This window comes from Lepisosteus oculatus, chromosome 17 (assembly GCF_040954835.1).
Source record: "Lepisosteus oculatus isolate fLepOcu1 chromosome 17, fLepOcu1.hap2, whole genome shotgun sequence".
Taxonomy (NCBI): domain Eukaryota; kingdom Metazoa; phylum Chordata; class Actinopteri; order Semionotiformes; family Lepisosteidae; genus Lepisosteus; species Lepisosteus oculatus.
This window is the reverse complement of record NC_090712.1, coordinates 13,636,450-13,651,129: the sequence shown is the minus strand read 5'-3', so window position 1 is coordinate 13,651,129 and position 14,680 is coordinate 13,636,450. Positions and strand designations below refer to the sequence as shown.

The 14,680-nt window shown below is 39.6% G+C and overlaps 1 protein-coding gene across 4 annotated transcripts in view; it reads right to left on the bottom strand.

Moving 5' to 3' along the window:
- Nucleotides 1-14,680, bottom strand: part of srbd1 (S1 RNA binding domain 1) — an 85,280-nt gene that overhangs the window by 41,819 nt on the left and 28,781 nt on the right. For all 4 annotated transcript variants that reach the window (XM_069180026.1, XM_069180027.1, XM_069180024.1 and 1 more), the window contains exon 15: nt 2,666-2,757. In XM_069180026.1, coding sequence (XP_069036127.1) covers nt 2,666-2,757 — 92 coding nt within the window. The remainder of the gene's footprint in view (nt 1-2,665; nt 2,758-14,680) is intronic.

Genomic DNA, 14,680 nt, shown 5'->3' with positions numbered 1-14,680 from the left:
GCAAAAGCTTTTGAAAAAAATGATTTTCTCCATATTTCCAAAATCCTTTGAAGCTTTACTTGAACTGACACAACTCACGATCAAATTGTTTCTCAATATTAAACTAGGTTCCGATCTTTAAAGAATTTGGTCTTTAAGGGGGTCAACCAGTAAAGGTGCTGGGACCTCAGGTTGAATCCTATGGTTGAAGCTTGTTGGTTCAAGCTTAGGGAATTTTTATTACTTAAATCTGACCAAGATTTCCCAAAAGCAGTGCACAATTCTCAAAGTGTCACTGGTGTTGAGAAGAATTGTGTTGGTGAGAAGGAGATCCTTAAATTGCTGTTAAAAAGCATCTGCTGAGCCGAATTGGGCAGCTGCAGTGTTTTCAAGAGAGAGACGTGAGGCAGTGTGAGGCTTGCAGGGTGAGAAATGGGAAATGGCTCTGACAGATGGGTGTACTGGAGGAGTGCAGTGAGCACACAGGTTCTCGGTCTCCCACGAACAGGTCAGGATACAGCAGCAGTAGCCTGCAAGGATAGCTAAAAAAATAACACCCGAAGAAGTCTCCACAGCCAAAACGTTGTGTTTCTTTTCTTCCCTTTTCAGCATGGAAATAAACCATTACTTGTTCCTAAAAAAATAACAGGCAACGTAAACTTTTGCAAAAACTCATATTTTAGGGACACTTCTTGCAAACCAAAGAGCAACAAAATACCAAAAAGTGTGTTTGTGCGAGCAGGTGAGGAAAGTCATTGACCTTTTTAAGTATGCTAAAAGGAAACAGTGCTCTTTTCAAACCAAACATTCAACATCTAGGAAGCTCTGTCCAGATTGTTAAGCCAGGGCTGATGCTGGAGGCCACCTAAAGGTACCATCAGAAGGTTGGTGTCTGCTTTTATAAAAGACCGGAAGATGAACAAAATAAAAAGGTACATCTCTTTCTTCTTATCAGAACATAATGACAGTTGTTCTGCCCCACTGGAATTCCAAAGGACACGGGCCCTGCAGGGTACAACTTTGATGGCAAGATGAGGTCCCACTTCTGAAAGCGTCTGAGATCCATGGGAGACGGCATGTTGGGTCCAGGTTTCTGCGCAGTAATAAAGTAGTGAACTGCCATTTCAGTCAGCTAAGCCCTGAAGGATAACAGCAGCCAGATGGGACTTGACAAAGCTGGTAGAGCAGTTCTGTGTGACCTTTCTTTCCCAGCAACTCCTTCTGTAGAGGTTACCGTTTTGGCTGCCTGTCACAAACAGCTGTCTGTCATTCACTAATCTCTTGCCCACCCAATGTTGACAATCAATACATCCATAAAGGGCTTCCGTCATGTCTCATCTGTCATATCAGAGCTGTCTCCAAGACAGGGGAGCAGGTTATTTAAAAAAGAAGAGGAAACCAAATGAACTTTACTTGGGGACTTTTGTTTTGACTGGAAGGACTGATTTTTTATTTAGCTGGCGAGAAGTAATCAAGGAAGCTCTTGCAGGAATCCACCTTCTTTACCCTCAGAAGAAAAGTTTAACCTCGCATGAAAACGTGATTCGTTCTACAACATAAAACTCGAAAAGATTATTCATTAATATATTACAATGTTAAATTTCCCCGATTCTCATCTATTCTATTTACAAAATAGAAAAATCTCTTAATATTTGCAGCAGATCTTTTCAGTCTATTCAAACAGTAGAGATTCTGTTCTAATCGCGAGGTCCATGAGTCGCACGACTGGGGAAACACAAAGGCACAGCTAAAGTGCTGTCGTTTTGTAGTCAGATCAACAACAAAGCATTTCACTTTCTATTTCTGAAGGAATATACTCAATATACTAGCTATACTCAGTCTGGAGGTCATCAATACCTTAAGATGACACCAGAGCTCTGTATCTCCACTGACTTCAAGATTTCAAGAAAGGCATCACAGCAAACATACAGCAGTGGATAACAAATAAATCCCTCTGTTTGATATGGCACTGTAAAACCTTACTTCGTATGCATCGCCTTTCAGAAGGTTCAGCTTTCAGGCGTTCATGAGCACTAAAACATCAGGGCATTAGTTTCAGAAGTCTTTTACTTCCTGTGTGTTAAGATGTCTGACATCACCAGCAGGGATGAGAGAGAGGTGGCCTGGGAAGGGGTGTGGCCCACAGTGCCTATGGCTGAGAAGAAGTCTGGAGCTGCTGGTGATGTGTATGGTGAGCCAGCACAAGGCCACCCCCTCCAAAGCTGTCAAACACCTTCACATCGACAGGACACCAGGCACAGTGAGGATTATCTGCAGGCAGTGTGACAACACACACTCAAAACCTCATAACTGATTCCTTGACACACATCACAGCAGCGATCTCTCCAAGCACAGCAAGGGTCAGCTCAGCGGGAAGCAGACACTGTTGTCACTGCACTAATGGATATCCACAATGCAACCCGAGACCTGTCCTTTTCAGGCATGCAGACATAACACAAACTGCCAAATATTCCCTAACAAAGCAAGGTGGACAAACGGGTAGTGGCAACTGAGCTGTTCTTTTTTTTTCCAGTCCCCTGACTCACAAATTTAAAGTCTCTTGTAATTTGTTTGTTTTTTGCAAACCCAAGAGAAACAAACTCATTTTAGTCATGTGAGATAACTCTCTTCTAAGAAAGCCCCAGAACTGATACTGTACATCAGGTGTCTGCACTCACAGTCATACCTGCACTCCTCAGATTGGGGTCCAGATTGGGCATTTCCTTAACAGCCTCCTGGCTGACACTGTAGATGGAGGCTCCGGCTTCATTGGTAATGCTGTGAACAACAGAGACCAGGGTTGAGGCAGGGCAATGGCAGTTCAGTAAGTGCATCTGTACTCATGCAGCAATAAAAGAATAGTCCTAAGACCTAAACCCATTATGAAAACAAAATCATCTCAAAGAATTGCAAGGATGTACAGTATAAACTGCAAACACGTCTTTGAGGGACACTAATTTAAAATGAAGTGTTGCAAACTACATTTTCTTTAAAAAAGTAAATCACATTTGAAGCTTATAGAGCTTTTTTGTGTTCCTGCCTAATAACAGGAAAACACTCATTTTAAATTGCCAAAAAGCAGAGTTGCTTGTTATGTTAAGGTAATGCAATAATCAGCCATTTAAGACACACAGACAACATACTTGAACTATTTTCTGTTTTTAATTTCCCCTTCATTTTAATTGGCACAATTTGCACCAGAGGAATCAGTGCCTTCTTTTGTCCTCTCCTAGAATCCAACAACAGGCCAGCACTTTTTGTAAGATTACACACTGCACATTTCACAAGTGGATAATAAGAAGCTATTGGAACAGGTTAACATCTTGTTTCCTCTTTCATGCTTTCTGATTTCCCCTTCGTCAAAAAGACTATTCATACCAGAGCAGCAGAGCTCCCCTGTAATAAGAACACATATCTGTTTTGAGTGCAGGTCGTCTATTAGTTGCACAGAAAGCTCTGTGTTATTTATTCATGGCAATATTGAAGAACTCGGGGGGGCGGGGGGGGTAACTTTTTCATGGGAATTATGAATTTCAGGATAAACAAAATATAATGGCAGACCACTGTTCCCATTTGCAGAAAACAGAAATCCACATCCAAAATAAAGAAGTGCGAAGTACAAATGCTATCTTGATTTTTCCAGCTGGCACAGCAACCAGAATTTATATGTAATATACATTTCATAATACTGGTCTGTCAAAGAAATTCTTAGAAGTGAAGAGATTCTCACAACGGAATTAACTTTATTCAACTTGAACTGTGATTCTGCACACTAAATGTTGTCAGGCCTTCTAACACAGAGTGACTAGCAGAGACAAAAGCAATGGACATGCATGCACTACTTCCCACTTCTATTTGCAGAAAGCCATTCTTTCGGGCAGGTTCTTTATTATCATAAACAGGAGGCAATCAATGCTAACAGTCAAAATAAACTCTTGGTTTTTCTTCTGTAAGTGATATGCACATGCTACTGTAAGTGCTAAATGAAGTCATTTTATTAACTCTACTAAATGATCAAGGAACACAGTATTATTATGCATTTATTTCCATGCATTGCTGAAACTCTATTCTTAGATCATTAAGTACCTTAAGCACTGCAGTGTGGTTCCAATTTAAACATTAAGGTGATGAGTTACAGTGCATTAGGTAAACTGCATATAATCCAAGGCAACAGTTACACACTTATTAAAAATAAATTAACGTTTATTAATAATGAATGGATCTTTTATTTACTGGAAATAACTATGAAAGTGTGTCATTTGAAACACAGTTTATTTTGGCCTATTAGAGCACTAAACTTCTCATCATTGGCCAGCTCATTCAGTGGTGAAAGATAGCTTAAATATTTACAGAGTCTATTCTTCCCTACAGTGGTTTTGCTGAACCCTAACATTCCTACTCCCCACCTATCCTAAGCAGGTTCAGTTCTTGAACAGGTGTCATACTGTTTTGTTTCTAATACATAAGAAGACCCTATTGCAGGCAAACAGAATCCAGCACAACTTCTTTAATTTTAATTAAGAACTTTGATCCATTTTGGGTTCTAACAACCTTTGACAGGAACATTTTATCACTTGGTGGGTGTTATACAAATCCTATTGACATAGAAGAAAATCCATACACTGGTAATAAAATACTATTATGATTCCAGGAATCCATCTATGCAAATTGATGCAAATAAGGTGACACTTGAAACATCAGTTATCTGGGGCTGGCCTGTATTAGAGTCATTGCAACACATGAAAGGGATCAAATATTTGTTAAAATCTATATACAGTACAAGTTCCCTGTGACTTAATTGAGTCTACAAAGGCAATACAAACCTACTTCTAATATTTCAAATACTTTCACCAGATTGTACAATATGACCCTCTTTCATCTAAATGAGAATAAATCCAGCAATGTCACATGAAGGGCTCAATCTGTGCATTTGTTATTTGTTTTTCCAGAAACACTAATTTATTGAGCTGCAAGACACTCCTGGCATCATGCTTAACGGCTACCATTTGTCTCTTACAGAAAAAAAGCTACAATTGACCTTCCCAATGGAGCTTTGAAGAACTGCATTATAAAGAGTACAGCTACAAAACTGCTGAGACCTACACCTAGTGTTGGGGCTGAGCATTAAGTGGAAAAACTGCTGCATGTCCACTATCAATGTTGCAATACTGCCACCTAGGGTAATTCTCTTACCATTGCTCAAAAACAAAAAACAATCATAGAACTATTTGAGATGTTTTGCACAGAGAAACAAGTTTAACCTTGAATACACTGTAATCCCTGTAAGAATATGCACATGCATATAATTAAAAAATAAAAATAAAAGGAATACAGCTATGCAAGATATGTATTTTAAAATATTTTGGTGGACTAAAGCCCGTCTTTCACTCTTGCATCAATTGAATTCCCTGTGTTTTGTAGGTTTTGTGCAAATGCAGGTTTAAATGGCCAATTGAATTGCAGTAGAATGCTAAGAATGCAGACCATGATTGGTTAACTAGGGTAGAGGCCAGAAGAAAAGAAAGAAACCTTTTTTTTCTCCTTGCAGATTAATACATTTTCATTTTCTATGACCAGCCTGACGACGCACACAGAAATTGTGATTTACTAGCTTCTGGGGTAACTTTTGTTTCTCTTGCACCTCACGTATGTTTTGTTTCGTGTCCTTCTCAACTTAAAGAGCATGTCTCAATGTATTCCTTTTTTTCCATTTCAAAAGAAAAGCGATTTTCTATTTAACCTTCACTTTAATCAAAGTTCACAAATAGATCATGGGAACATAAAATCTGAAAAGCAAACACAATGCATTCCTGATTTGCTTTGTGAATGTACAAGATAAATTACCCAGGGCATCTCTCTTCTCATTTTCTCTTCCAGTTGGAACTTTGAGGTGAAAGGCAAGCATTAACACCTTCCTCAGTTGTGACAGCTCCACACTCATCGCTCTGTAGACAAGTGTCACTACACAACCCGATTACACAACTTTGGAAGGAAGATTCATCATATGAACAACCGATTCCCTATAACCCTGCTAACTAGGGATATACGTCCTCAGAAATGTACAACAGAAACAAGTATTCTCACAAGGATTTCATTTTTAAATATTGTTTTTCCTTCCTTGATTGACAAGTGCCTTATTCCTCTCTTCCTAGGCTTAAAGTATTTGATGGTCTGCATGCCAAGCTGAGGAAGCCTTGAGTCGAAAGACAATTAATGAAGTCTGGCACATGACCTTCAGCTAGTCAAATGAGACAGCAGCAAGCTGGGTGATTAATATGATATTCTAACAAATTAACAGTCAGCAAGAAGAACACAGGCACCAGGCGATTCAGGCTTGCTGGAGAACATAAGATCATGCGTCTTGTGGTTGGGGAATGACCCTGACAAAGGCACTGAGCTGCCAAAAACGCACACGACATCTTAAAACTTCAAAAAGGGCAAAGCGCCTGCTGGGTGCGTGTCCCTGCTCCCTTGCCCTGGGCCGATTTGGAAATCTTGTTCCCTCTGTGAGCAGAAAGGGACCACCAAGCTGACATCCTTGTCTTTGGCAAGGGACGAAGTCAGCAGAGAACTTGGTGACGTCTCCCATTTTGTTTCTCTAAGCCAAAGGCTCCCAACCTGCACACACTCTTTCTCCACCCAGCCAAGACAAGAACATATGGCAGCAAGCAATCTGCAGGAAAAAGCACGGTGGTGTCAATGCATTGCTGTGAACAGCTTTACATTCAGCATGCAGGCCAAAGTCACACTGAGCAACGACATCCGCACACGCTGTTGTCAAATGCATTTTTTAAACCGTTTCTTGACCAGATCACTTCATATGAAAATTACAGCCGACTTTAAAGTCAAATTTCTTTTTCTTGTGATACAACAAACACCATTCAAATGCTCTTCTGCTAGATGCTGCAATAAATGCTGATTTATTCATATAAAAATTACAACAATACATTTATATTTATAGGGCAGATGTACTACATTTTCTAAGATGATGTCCTATAGGGTTATTTAATGAGAAGAAGGAAGAATGCTGTTTGGTGAGAGATCCTCATACCATGGGGGGAGAAGGGCAGGAATAACTGGAACACAGCTCCATATTGTGTCAATTTTAATTATCACATATGCCTTGACTCCAGGGTAGAAACCCTATGGTCAAAGCTGAATTGATACAAACAGCTGGATGGAGTGAGAAACCCTGTGGACTGCCTTTTCTCTGGCCTGAATACACTTCAGTGAATTCATAAAACACCTATCATTTTCAAACATGATACTATAAAATCATAAGATTATTTATGTCAGGGTATTGACTGAAAGATAACTGAAAACCAGCTGTTCAAAATGGGAAAAAAAGGGCACAAACTGAACTGGGGTGGTTCTAAAACGATGTTTGACACCAAAAGGGTAACCCCCCTTTTGACTTAAAAGTAAAGACTTTGACCAATGTGTGCTGGCTGTATTAACATATGCCCACAAAGCCTGATCCCTGAATTCAAAACTGTATCAGGAACAACCCCAGGCAGCACAGAATGATGAATGCTCGGAATAACAAGGAGAGAGTTAAAACGAAACAGATGGTTTAGAGCAAAGACAGGAGTACTTCATGTACACAAATAATGGAGGATCCAAATATAACTGGCCAACTCAGTGAATGCAAACTTGTATCATCATTTCAATGGATTTAGGATTCTTACTGTAATGGAAATGCTTACAATGATTATGATGAAAAGTAGCAAAAACATTAACCCCACAGTGGAAGGTGAAAAGATGTAGGCTAGTTAATAAATTTCAAAAGAGCAAACTGTAAGAGGATAAGGCAGTAGAAGAATTTCAGGATGATCCTAATCTAGCAGTGGACTGAAAAATGCTAGTGATGAGGATGAGGAGTATTATTTTTGTACTGACCCCTTCAATAAAGACAACTTGCAATCAGAATTTATAGAATTTTAGGTAACTGAACATGTAACTAAGTAAAACGTAACCTAATCCTTTTTTTATACAGGGTAAGGCTGACACACAGGCTATGGATAACAGCAGTAACAAATCTATACACTTTAGTACTTTTGCCCTGTGTGCAATGTGATGACACTCACAGTCAAATCTGTCGATAGAACAATATTTTAATTAATATTTATTAGCAACTTATTAAATCTACAGTACAATATTTTTGCAAATATATATATATAAGAAAGGTTTGCTAAAAACCCTAAAAACATTTTAGATATAGACAACAGCAAAAAAAGTTCTTTTTTTTCCCTCATAGCTCTGATCTACATTACTGAGAATCTTTCTGTGTCAAGATACCTAGCATGACCATTTGCATCCTGGTGACTGTATGGTTGATCGCTTAACACCATAATTGTCATTGCTTCCTTTTGACTGTGCTTTTTGTGCCTTAACCCCATGATTACAATTCAATTGTTCCTGTCAATTCCCAACGACCATCTCAAATTTCACCCTACTGCTTGAGTCCCAGACTCAAAAGGAGGAGAAGTTAGGCGAGCTGAATGACCTCCAACAGCACTGCCTGTCCAAATGCCCTTTATAGACCCCTGCACCTCAGCAGAATTTAAATACTGCCAAGCAATTGCAGTTGACTCGAAGAAGACAGAGCTCAAATCGGCAATATCTGACTTTCGCTGGGTATTGGTTTTAACAGGGATCACCAGGACACTGCGAGGCCTCGTCAATCCCAGTCCGTCCCCCCCCTGAAACACCCACAGGAATGTCACAGTCAATCAGGCACTTCCAGTGGCTATGCTGCCAGGACGGCCGGGATGTGAGCTGTTGATGCCGTATTCGTTTTGGGAAAAGTTCCAAAGAGGTCACTTTACATCGCAAAGCTGGGCCACAAACACTAATACCACCACCCCCTCCTTGAAACATTCCTATTCTGTTATTCATGAGACTCTTGCTGTGTAACACGATACAAACTCAGATGCAAAAAAAAAAAGGGAGCATGGTAACCGGAACAATCGCTTTTCCCTCTGCTCATCCATATTACAGTCCTGTTTCTGCCCGGAAAACAAGTTCTCGCTCTTTTGTTAGCACCACAATGGCGCAGTTTTAGAAGGCCAGTGCCTTTAGATCACCCAGTACTGTTAATCAAAGCTATGAACAGGTAACATAAAACTAGGAGTAAATACGATGCTGTCTGTGATCAGACTGCCTGCCAGACCTTACAGTCTATGAAGCGGTATCTACACAGGGCAAACAACTGGGGGGCTATTAACACCATTGCTTTGAACAGGACCAAAATGCACACTGTACAAATATTGACCTTTATCGAGTGTTACACTACTGTATTGGCTTAATCAGGCTTTATATAGCTACAGAAAAAAATCCCTTATCACACAGACTAAATTAAGATCAGATAATTTATTTTGTACATTTTTACTCTCGACAAGCTACTTGTCTTTAATAGTGACATTAGACTCAGTAGTCAAATTACGAACAGATTTTTTAGCAGCAAATAATAATACAGCCCGCATGTTATGCGTTTTACAGGTTGCATTAACAAGGTGCTGAAATCTTCACACCTAATGCACTGCTGTTATCTTCACATGGCTCTCTGCAAAAATCTTAATCCTATTAATAACTGATGCAGTGAATATACTGTAAATCAGGATTGGACCTAATTACATAGTTATCTTGACAGTAACCATTCAGATTAATGACGCGTTATTGTTTTTTGAAGTTAGCCTTCCTTGCTCTTCGCTAGCTTACATGTTTCCTGTATCAGATAAGAAACGCAGCCTATTTGAGAAGGCATGAAGCAACATTTTAAACCTATCTTCGAGCCGCAATAAATGCAAACACAATCCTATGAAAAGAACATTTTTCAATGGCTTTTAATTAAGAGGAGGCAGAGGCACTCGTCGTCAGGCTTTACTTAATTAAAATTATCAATCCTGGAAACAGTGATAAGTAAGAAAGAACCTGCTAGTCTACAATTGCTCTGGCAAAAAAAAAACCTTTTGATTGCTTTAATATTGAGATTAAGCGAAGGCGCCTGCTTACAACAAAAAAAAAATGCTGCTTCTTCTGAACAGTCTGATTTCAATCTCTTTGACTTCCTGGGAACTTAGCAAATTACTGTATTAGCCATCACTTCTGTAAGATTTTCCATGCCTGCCCAACAACGCAGATGTGCCTCTACAGGTCAGCTGTGAACTAATCTGCTTTTCAGCAGCATCACGCAGAATACAGACCTGTTGAACCTTGTTAAGTTGTCCTTATCTTCGTCCCGCGCTAATGTAACAGATTGCAAAGCTCCTCCGCCAGCGCAGCCCATTACTCACTCAGCTGTAAACTGCGACCTTAGGACCCTCATGAGGGAAAGAACGATCAGATATCTGTCTTCATCTTGTCTGAAAATTATGACATTTTTCAGCAAGAAAAGGGTCCAAATGGCAGGTGTCAGAGAGCCTTAACTTCACACGTGCAGCTAGAAGGCAGGAAAGCCAAAATCAGCGTGTGGCCATGTCAAAGCCACACTCTAGCTGCCATGAAAGTGCATATCTGAAAAGAGCAAACCTCACAGCCTGTTACATCAATCTGGTGCCAGACGTTGTTATTGGAACAAAAGCTGGTACTGTGCAGATGGCCCCGGGAGAAAAGAACATTCCAAGTCACCAGCGAGTGCAGCGGACTGAGGTGGCACTTCCACTGCCTGGCTCTGACAGCTACCTGTGTGTGGCTGCGCGGGGCCGCGCGACTGTCACAGCCTCCCGTCAGGACCCAGAAGGAAAACAAGCCACGCCGAGACGCCAAGAGACAAGGCAGGGAGACAGCAAGCAGAAAAAAAGACAGACTGGCCTGCCTCCAACTTCGCACAACATCATTAGCCTGTTTTGTTTAAATGAAAAACAGCCTCGCTTAAAGGCTCCTTTGTTGTAAAATATATTTCGGGAATTAATTTTATTTTGGGGGGTCCACTCAAGTTCCCCCCCCTCTTTTGACATCCAAGAGTTTTTCTTTCATCTACTTAGCATTAGTACTGAGGGTCTGATATATTTTGTGCGATTTCTTTTTCTTGCAATCCAAAATCACAAGAAACAACAAGAAAGTTTTGAAAATGGGGAAAATATTATTATACTCCTGTTGATTCAATATGTGATGGATGGTATACTTAAATCAAAACACATTTTTTTCTGAAATTGTAAAGGAAAATATTCTTAAAACTTTAAATAAGTGGCTTGAATAAGGATGCAAAACTGCAAAAGTCTCCTCTCGAAATGCTTACTTTATAACATAAAAATGTAAAACATAAGTCACAAATATTGATGAGAGCAACATTCCATATACAGAACATGCCATGCTCACTGTATGACAGGAAATTAAACAAAAAAACAGTTAATATTAGGAAGTGGTCAAAAAGAAACATCCTCTACCAGTGGGGCTAAACTCAAGAACACTGGCAGTGCATACACAAGACAAAGAAATGACCTGCATTTTTCTATACAACTATAGCCCAGATCTCTGGTCAGTTCAGATCAAGGTGGTTTTGTATACTGTATATGCCTTGACAGCCTGATCAGAACCACACATTTCATCCGGATAATTCCTGGTATTTCTGGGGTTCGAAAGAAACTCTGGACCATGTCTAAATTCCAGCATCATTTTATACACTTTCAGAGCACACAGAAAGGCGAGCATTAAGGCAAGGTCTAATTCATTTGGTTACTGTGACCGATTTGTCATTTATGATGGGAAGACTTCTACTTCAGCAGTTTCTACAGGGGACAGGGCTAATGAATTATAGATTCTTGTACCTTTATCAAGACTTAAGGCTTTCATGACTCAGTCAAGTAACCTTCACCACAGTGGTAGCTACAGGCTTATCTCTGGGTAGCTTACTAATTACCCTTCTCCCTTTCAACTGCATTTATCTGCCTTTCAAATATACTTATGGCCTTAATTGCCCTCCCTGACTTCTCTTTTCCTCCTCTGGCCTCTCAAGCCGGGGGCACACTACCCACGTCCTTTCATATTCCAAGTTATTTCAATGCTCTACTAAGGGCTTACTACCTGTTTGCAAAGTCCAGCATCAAAACAAAATGTTAAAACCCCTGGCACAAGTACTCTAGCATGTTGTTGGTTCTCCATGTTCTTCAAATACTGTACCTACAAGAACTAAAAAGAAATGGTTTGTCCCCATTCATCTGCGCTTCCTGGAAAGTGAGGGCTCCAGCATATCACAATTATTACAACAGATGCACGTGCCATTGAGAAGGAGATTTAATTCGCTGTCAGGTTAAGACATCAGGTGCAGTTTTATCATAGCCTCGAGAAATGAAGGTGCAGATTTCAGCACAAACAGAAGGCCACAGCCATAACATAGCTGAGCTGTCGGCTTTAACACGTTCCGAGAAACCCAAGTGAAACAATAAAAAAAGGAAAGAGGAATGACAAGAGGCTGAAAGCAGAGTCCAGGACCCTAGTGGTTAGGAAGGTTGTGAGTTCAAGTCAGTGGGACATTGCTGTCGCACCCTTGAGCAAAGTGCTTCACCTGAATTGTTCCTGTATAATACCCAGCTGTATAGAAAGTGTACAAGTATAAGTCTCTTCATATTAAAGCCTCAGACAAAGTAATGGTAGTAATAGGACAATTCCATCGTGGATTTTACTTGTATGTTTTTTATATTAATGGCTCGGTTTTTTTTTTCACAACAATGTTGCAAAGACCTTGAAAAAGTGCGCCAAGACACACAAAGCAAAATACATCATTCCAATTTATTGTGCTTGCGTGGTTTGGACGGTGTGGACAGCGAACAACATAAACATTTAGGGACTGCGGCTATTTTCAGCATATCTTGAAGTCTCCAGTAAACGCATTGTGATTGCACTGCAAGCTTAGCCATAAAAAATACAGATCTCAGCTAGTCGAAACCCTCCTGTATCACAACATTTCAACTGTGTGACCCTGCAACTGATAAGTGTTGACTGGCCAGTCTGGATGAAAGCACCTTGTGAAAAAGTACTGTAGTGTTATTAGTAAGCCTGTTCATTTTTTATAACATAACCGACAGATAACAAAAATGCCAAGTATGACGGTTCAGTGTTCTGGACACGATACCATGACAAATGCCCAAAGAAAAATAATGTACTTGCGCGGCATCAGTTCACAGGCTCATGAAGTAACACTGATGGCAACTCACTTACAACAAAATGCAAAAAACGCACATTTATGATAATGAGCTGAAAGCCGAACACACAACAACTGGGTTTAGCCCATTCTGACCACTCAAGAATGCGCCTAATTTTGTGTGGGACTCAAGTTTCATGCATAAAAATCAATGAGGTTTGACAGCTAAATGAATTCAAGTATAAACTACTTTGCAAAAATCTCTTCTGTCCAGCTAAGTCTGTCATGTAGTCAAAACCATCTACATCATGAGGTGAGGAAATAAGGAAGTGTTTCTCAACCTTTTAGAAGCCAGGAACTTGCTGGCTGCCTTTTTAAACTGTCACTGACTGCTTTGTCCTTTTTAATGTTGGATTTGATCACATAATCTTTAATCATACATGTACCAGCATCACTCTCTCTGTGTTCTCCTTGCCACTGTTCAGTAGGAACAACAACAATTAGGTTAATGACTTGTATACGTAGCTCTCATACAGTGCTGAAAAAGTTCTTAGAAAGACATCACACACAAGCTTGTGTTTCTGCACCATGCATTTCAACCACAAACTTTTCATGTGCTGTGATTTTTAAAAACGTTTGGCCATCATACTATAGACCTGCAATGTACTGTGTTGCATGAAGCATGCAAATCAATTACTTCACATGCACCTGAAAACAATAATTTTTGACAGAGATAAGTGAATGAAAAACAGATGGACAGAAGAAAACCATGACTCTACTGATTCACATAGCAATGCAACACACGTACCTGTAGGAAAACACAGACAGGAATTGTTATTCTACTTGCTATGTACCGTGTTACATGTCATTAAAAAAAAAACACAGATCCCAGAAGCAAAAATATATACAGTGACAGTGCTTATTATTCTGCACAATATCAAACTACTAAAGCATAATCTGTCAAAAAGCAGAATAGAACACACATTTACAAATTTTCTAATTCAAACCAGTCTAACTTCATGTCAACCAAAAGATAAACAAATTGATATTTGACAATTTTATGTCATGCTTGGCAAATGTTTTGCCATATATGTGGCCATATATGGTATACAGTACAAATTAGTACAATTTACAGTACCCCTGTCTCTGTACAGATACTGTATGTGATCTGACAGAGACAGGGGTGGATTCTTAAGTTTTTACTTGAAGTCCATGGTGTAGCTCAGCTAATAGCACATAATTTCAGCTCACAGTGAACAGTGAGTGAGATTTTGTAAATTTCACATTTATTAAACATTGTTACACCAAAATTTTAGTTTATCTCTCCATACAAGTAGTTTATTGCAATGAAAGCTGAGGAATGTGGCTCTGAGGGTCTCCCTGTTATCCACAAGTTCTGGCAATAAACACATCCACCTGTGAACTCATGCCATTCAATGTTCTACACAACACATCCACAAGGTAAATGTGGCCTTACATCCTTGGTGTATAACATGCATCCATGAAATACAATTTTTTTAAATAAACACCATTTAATGATGGAACATTCCTAACTAAATTATCCTTCTTTCAATAACACACTTTCCATTGTATACAGTAGAATCAACATTTAATGGTTCG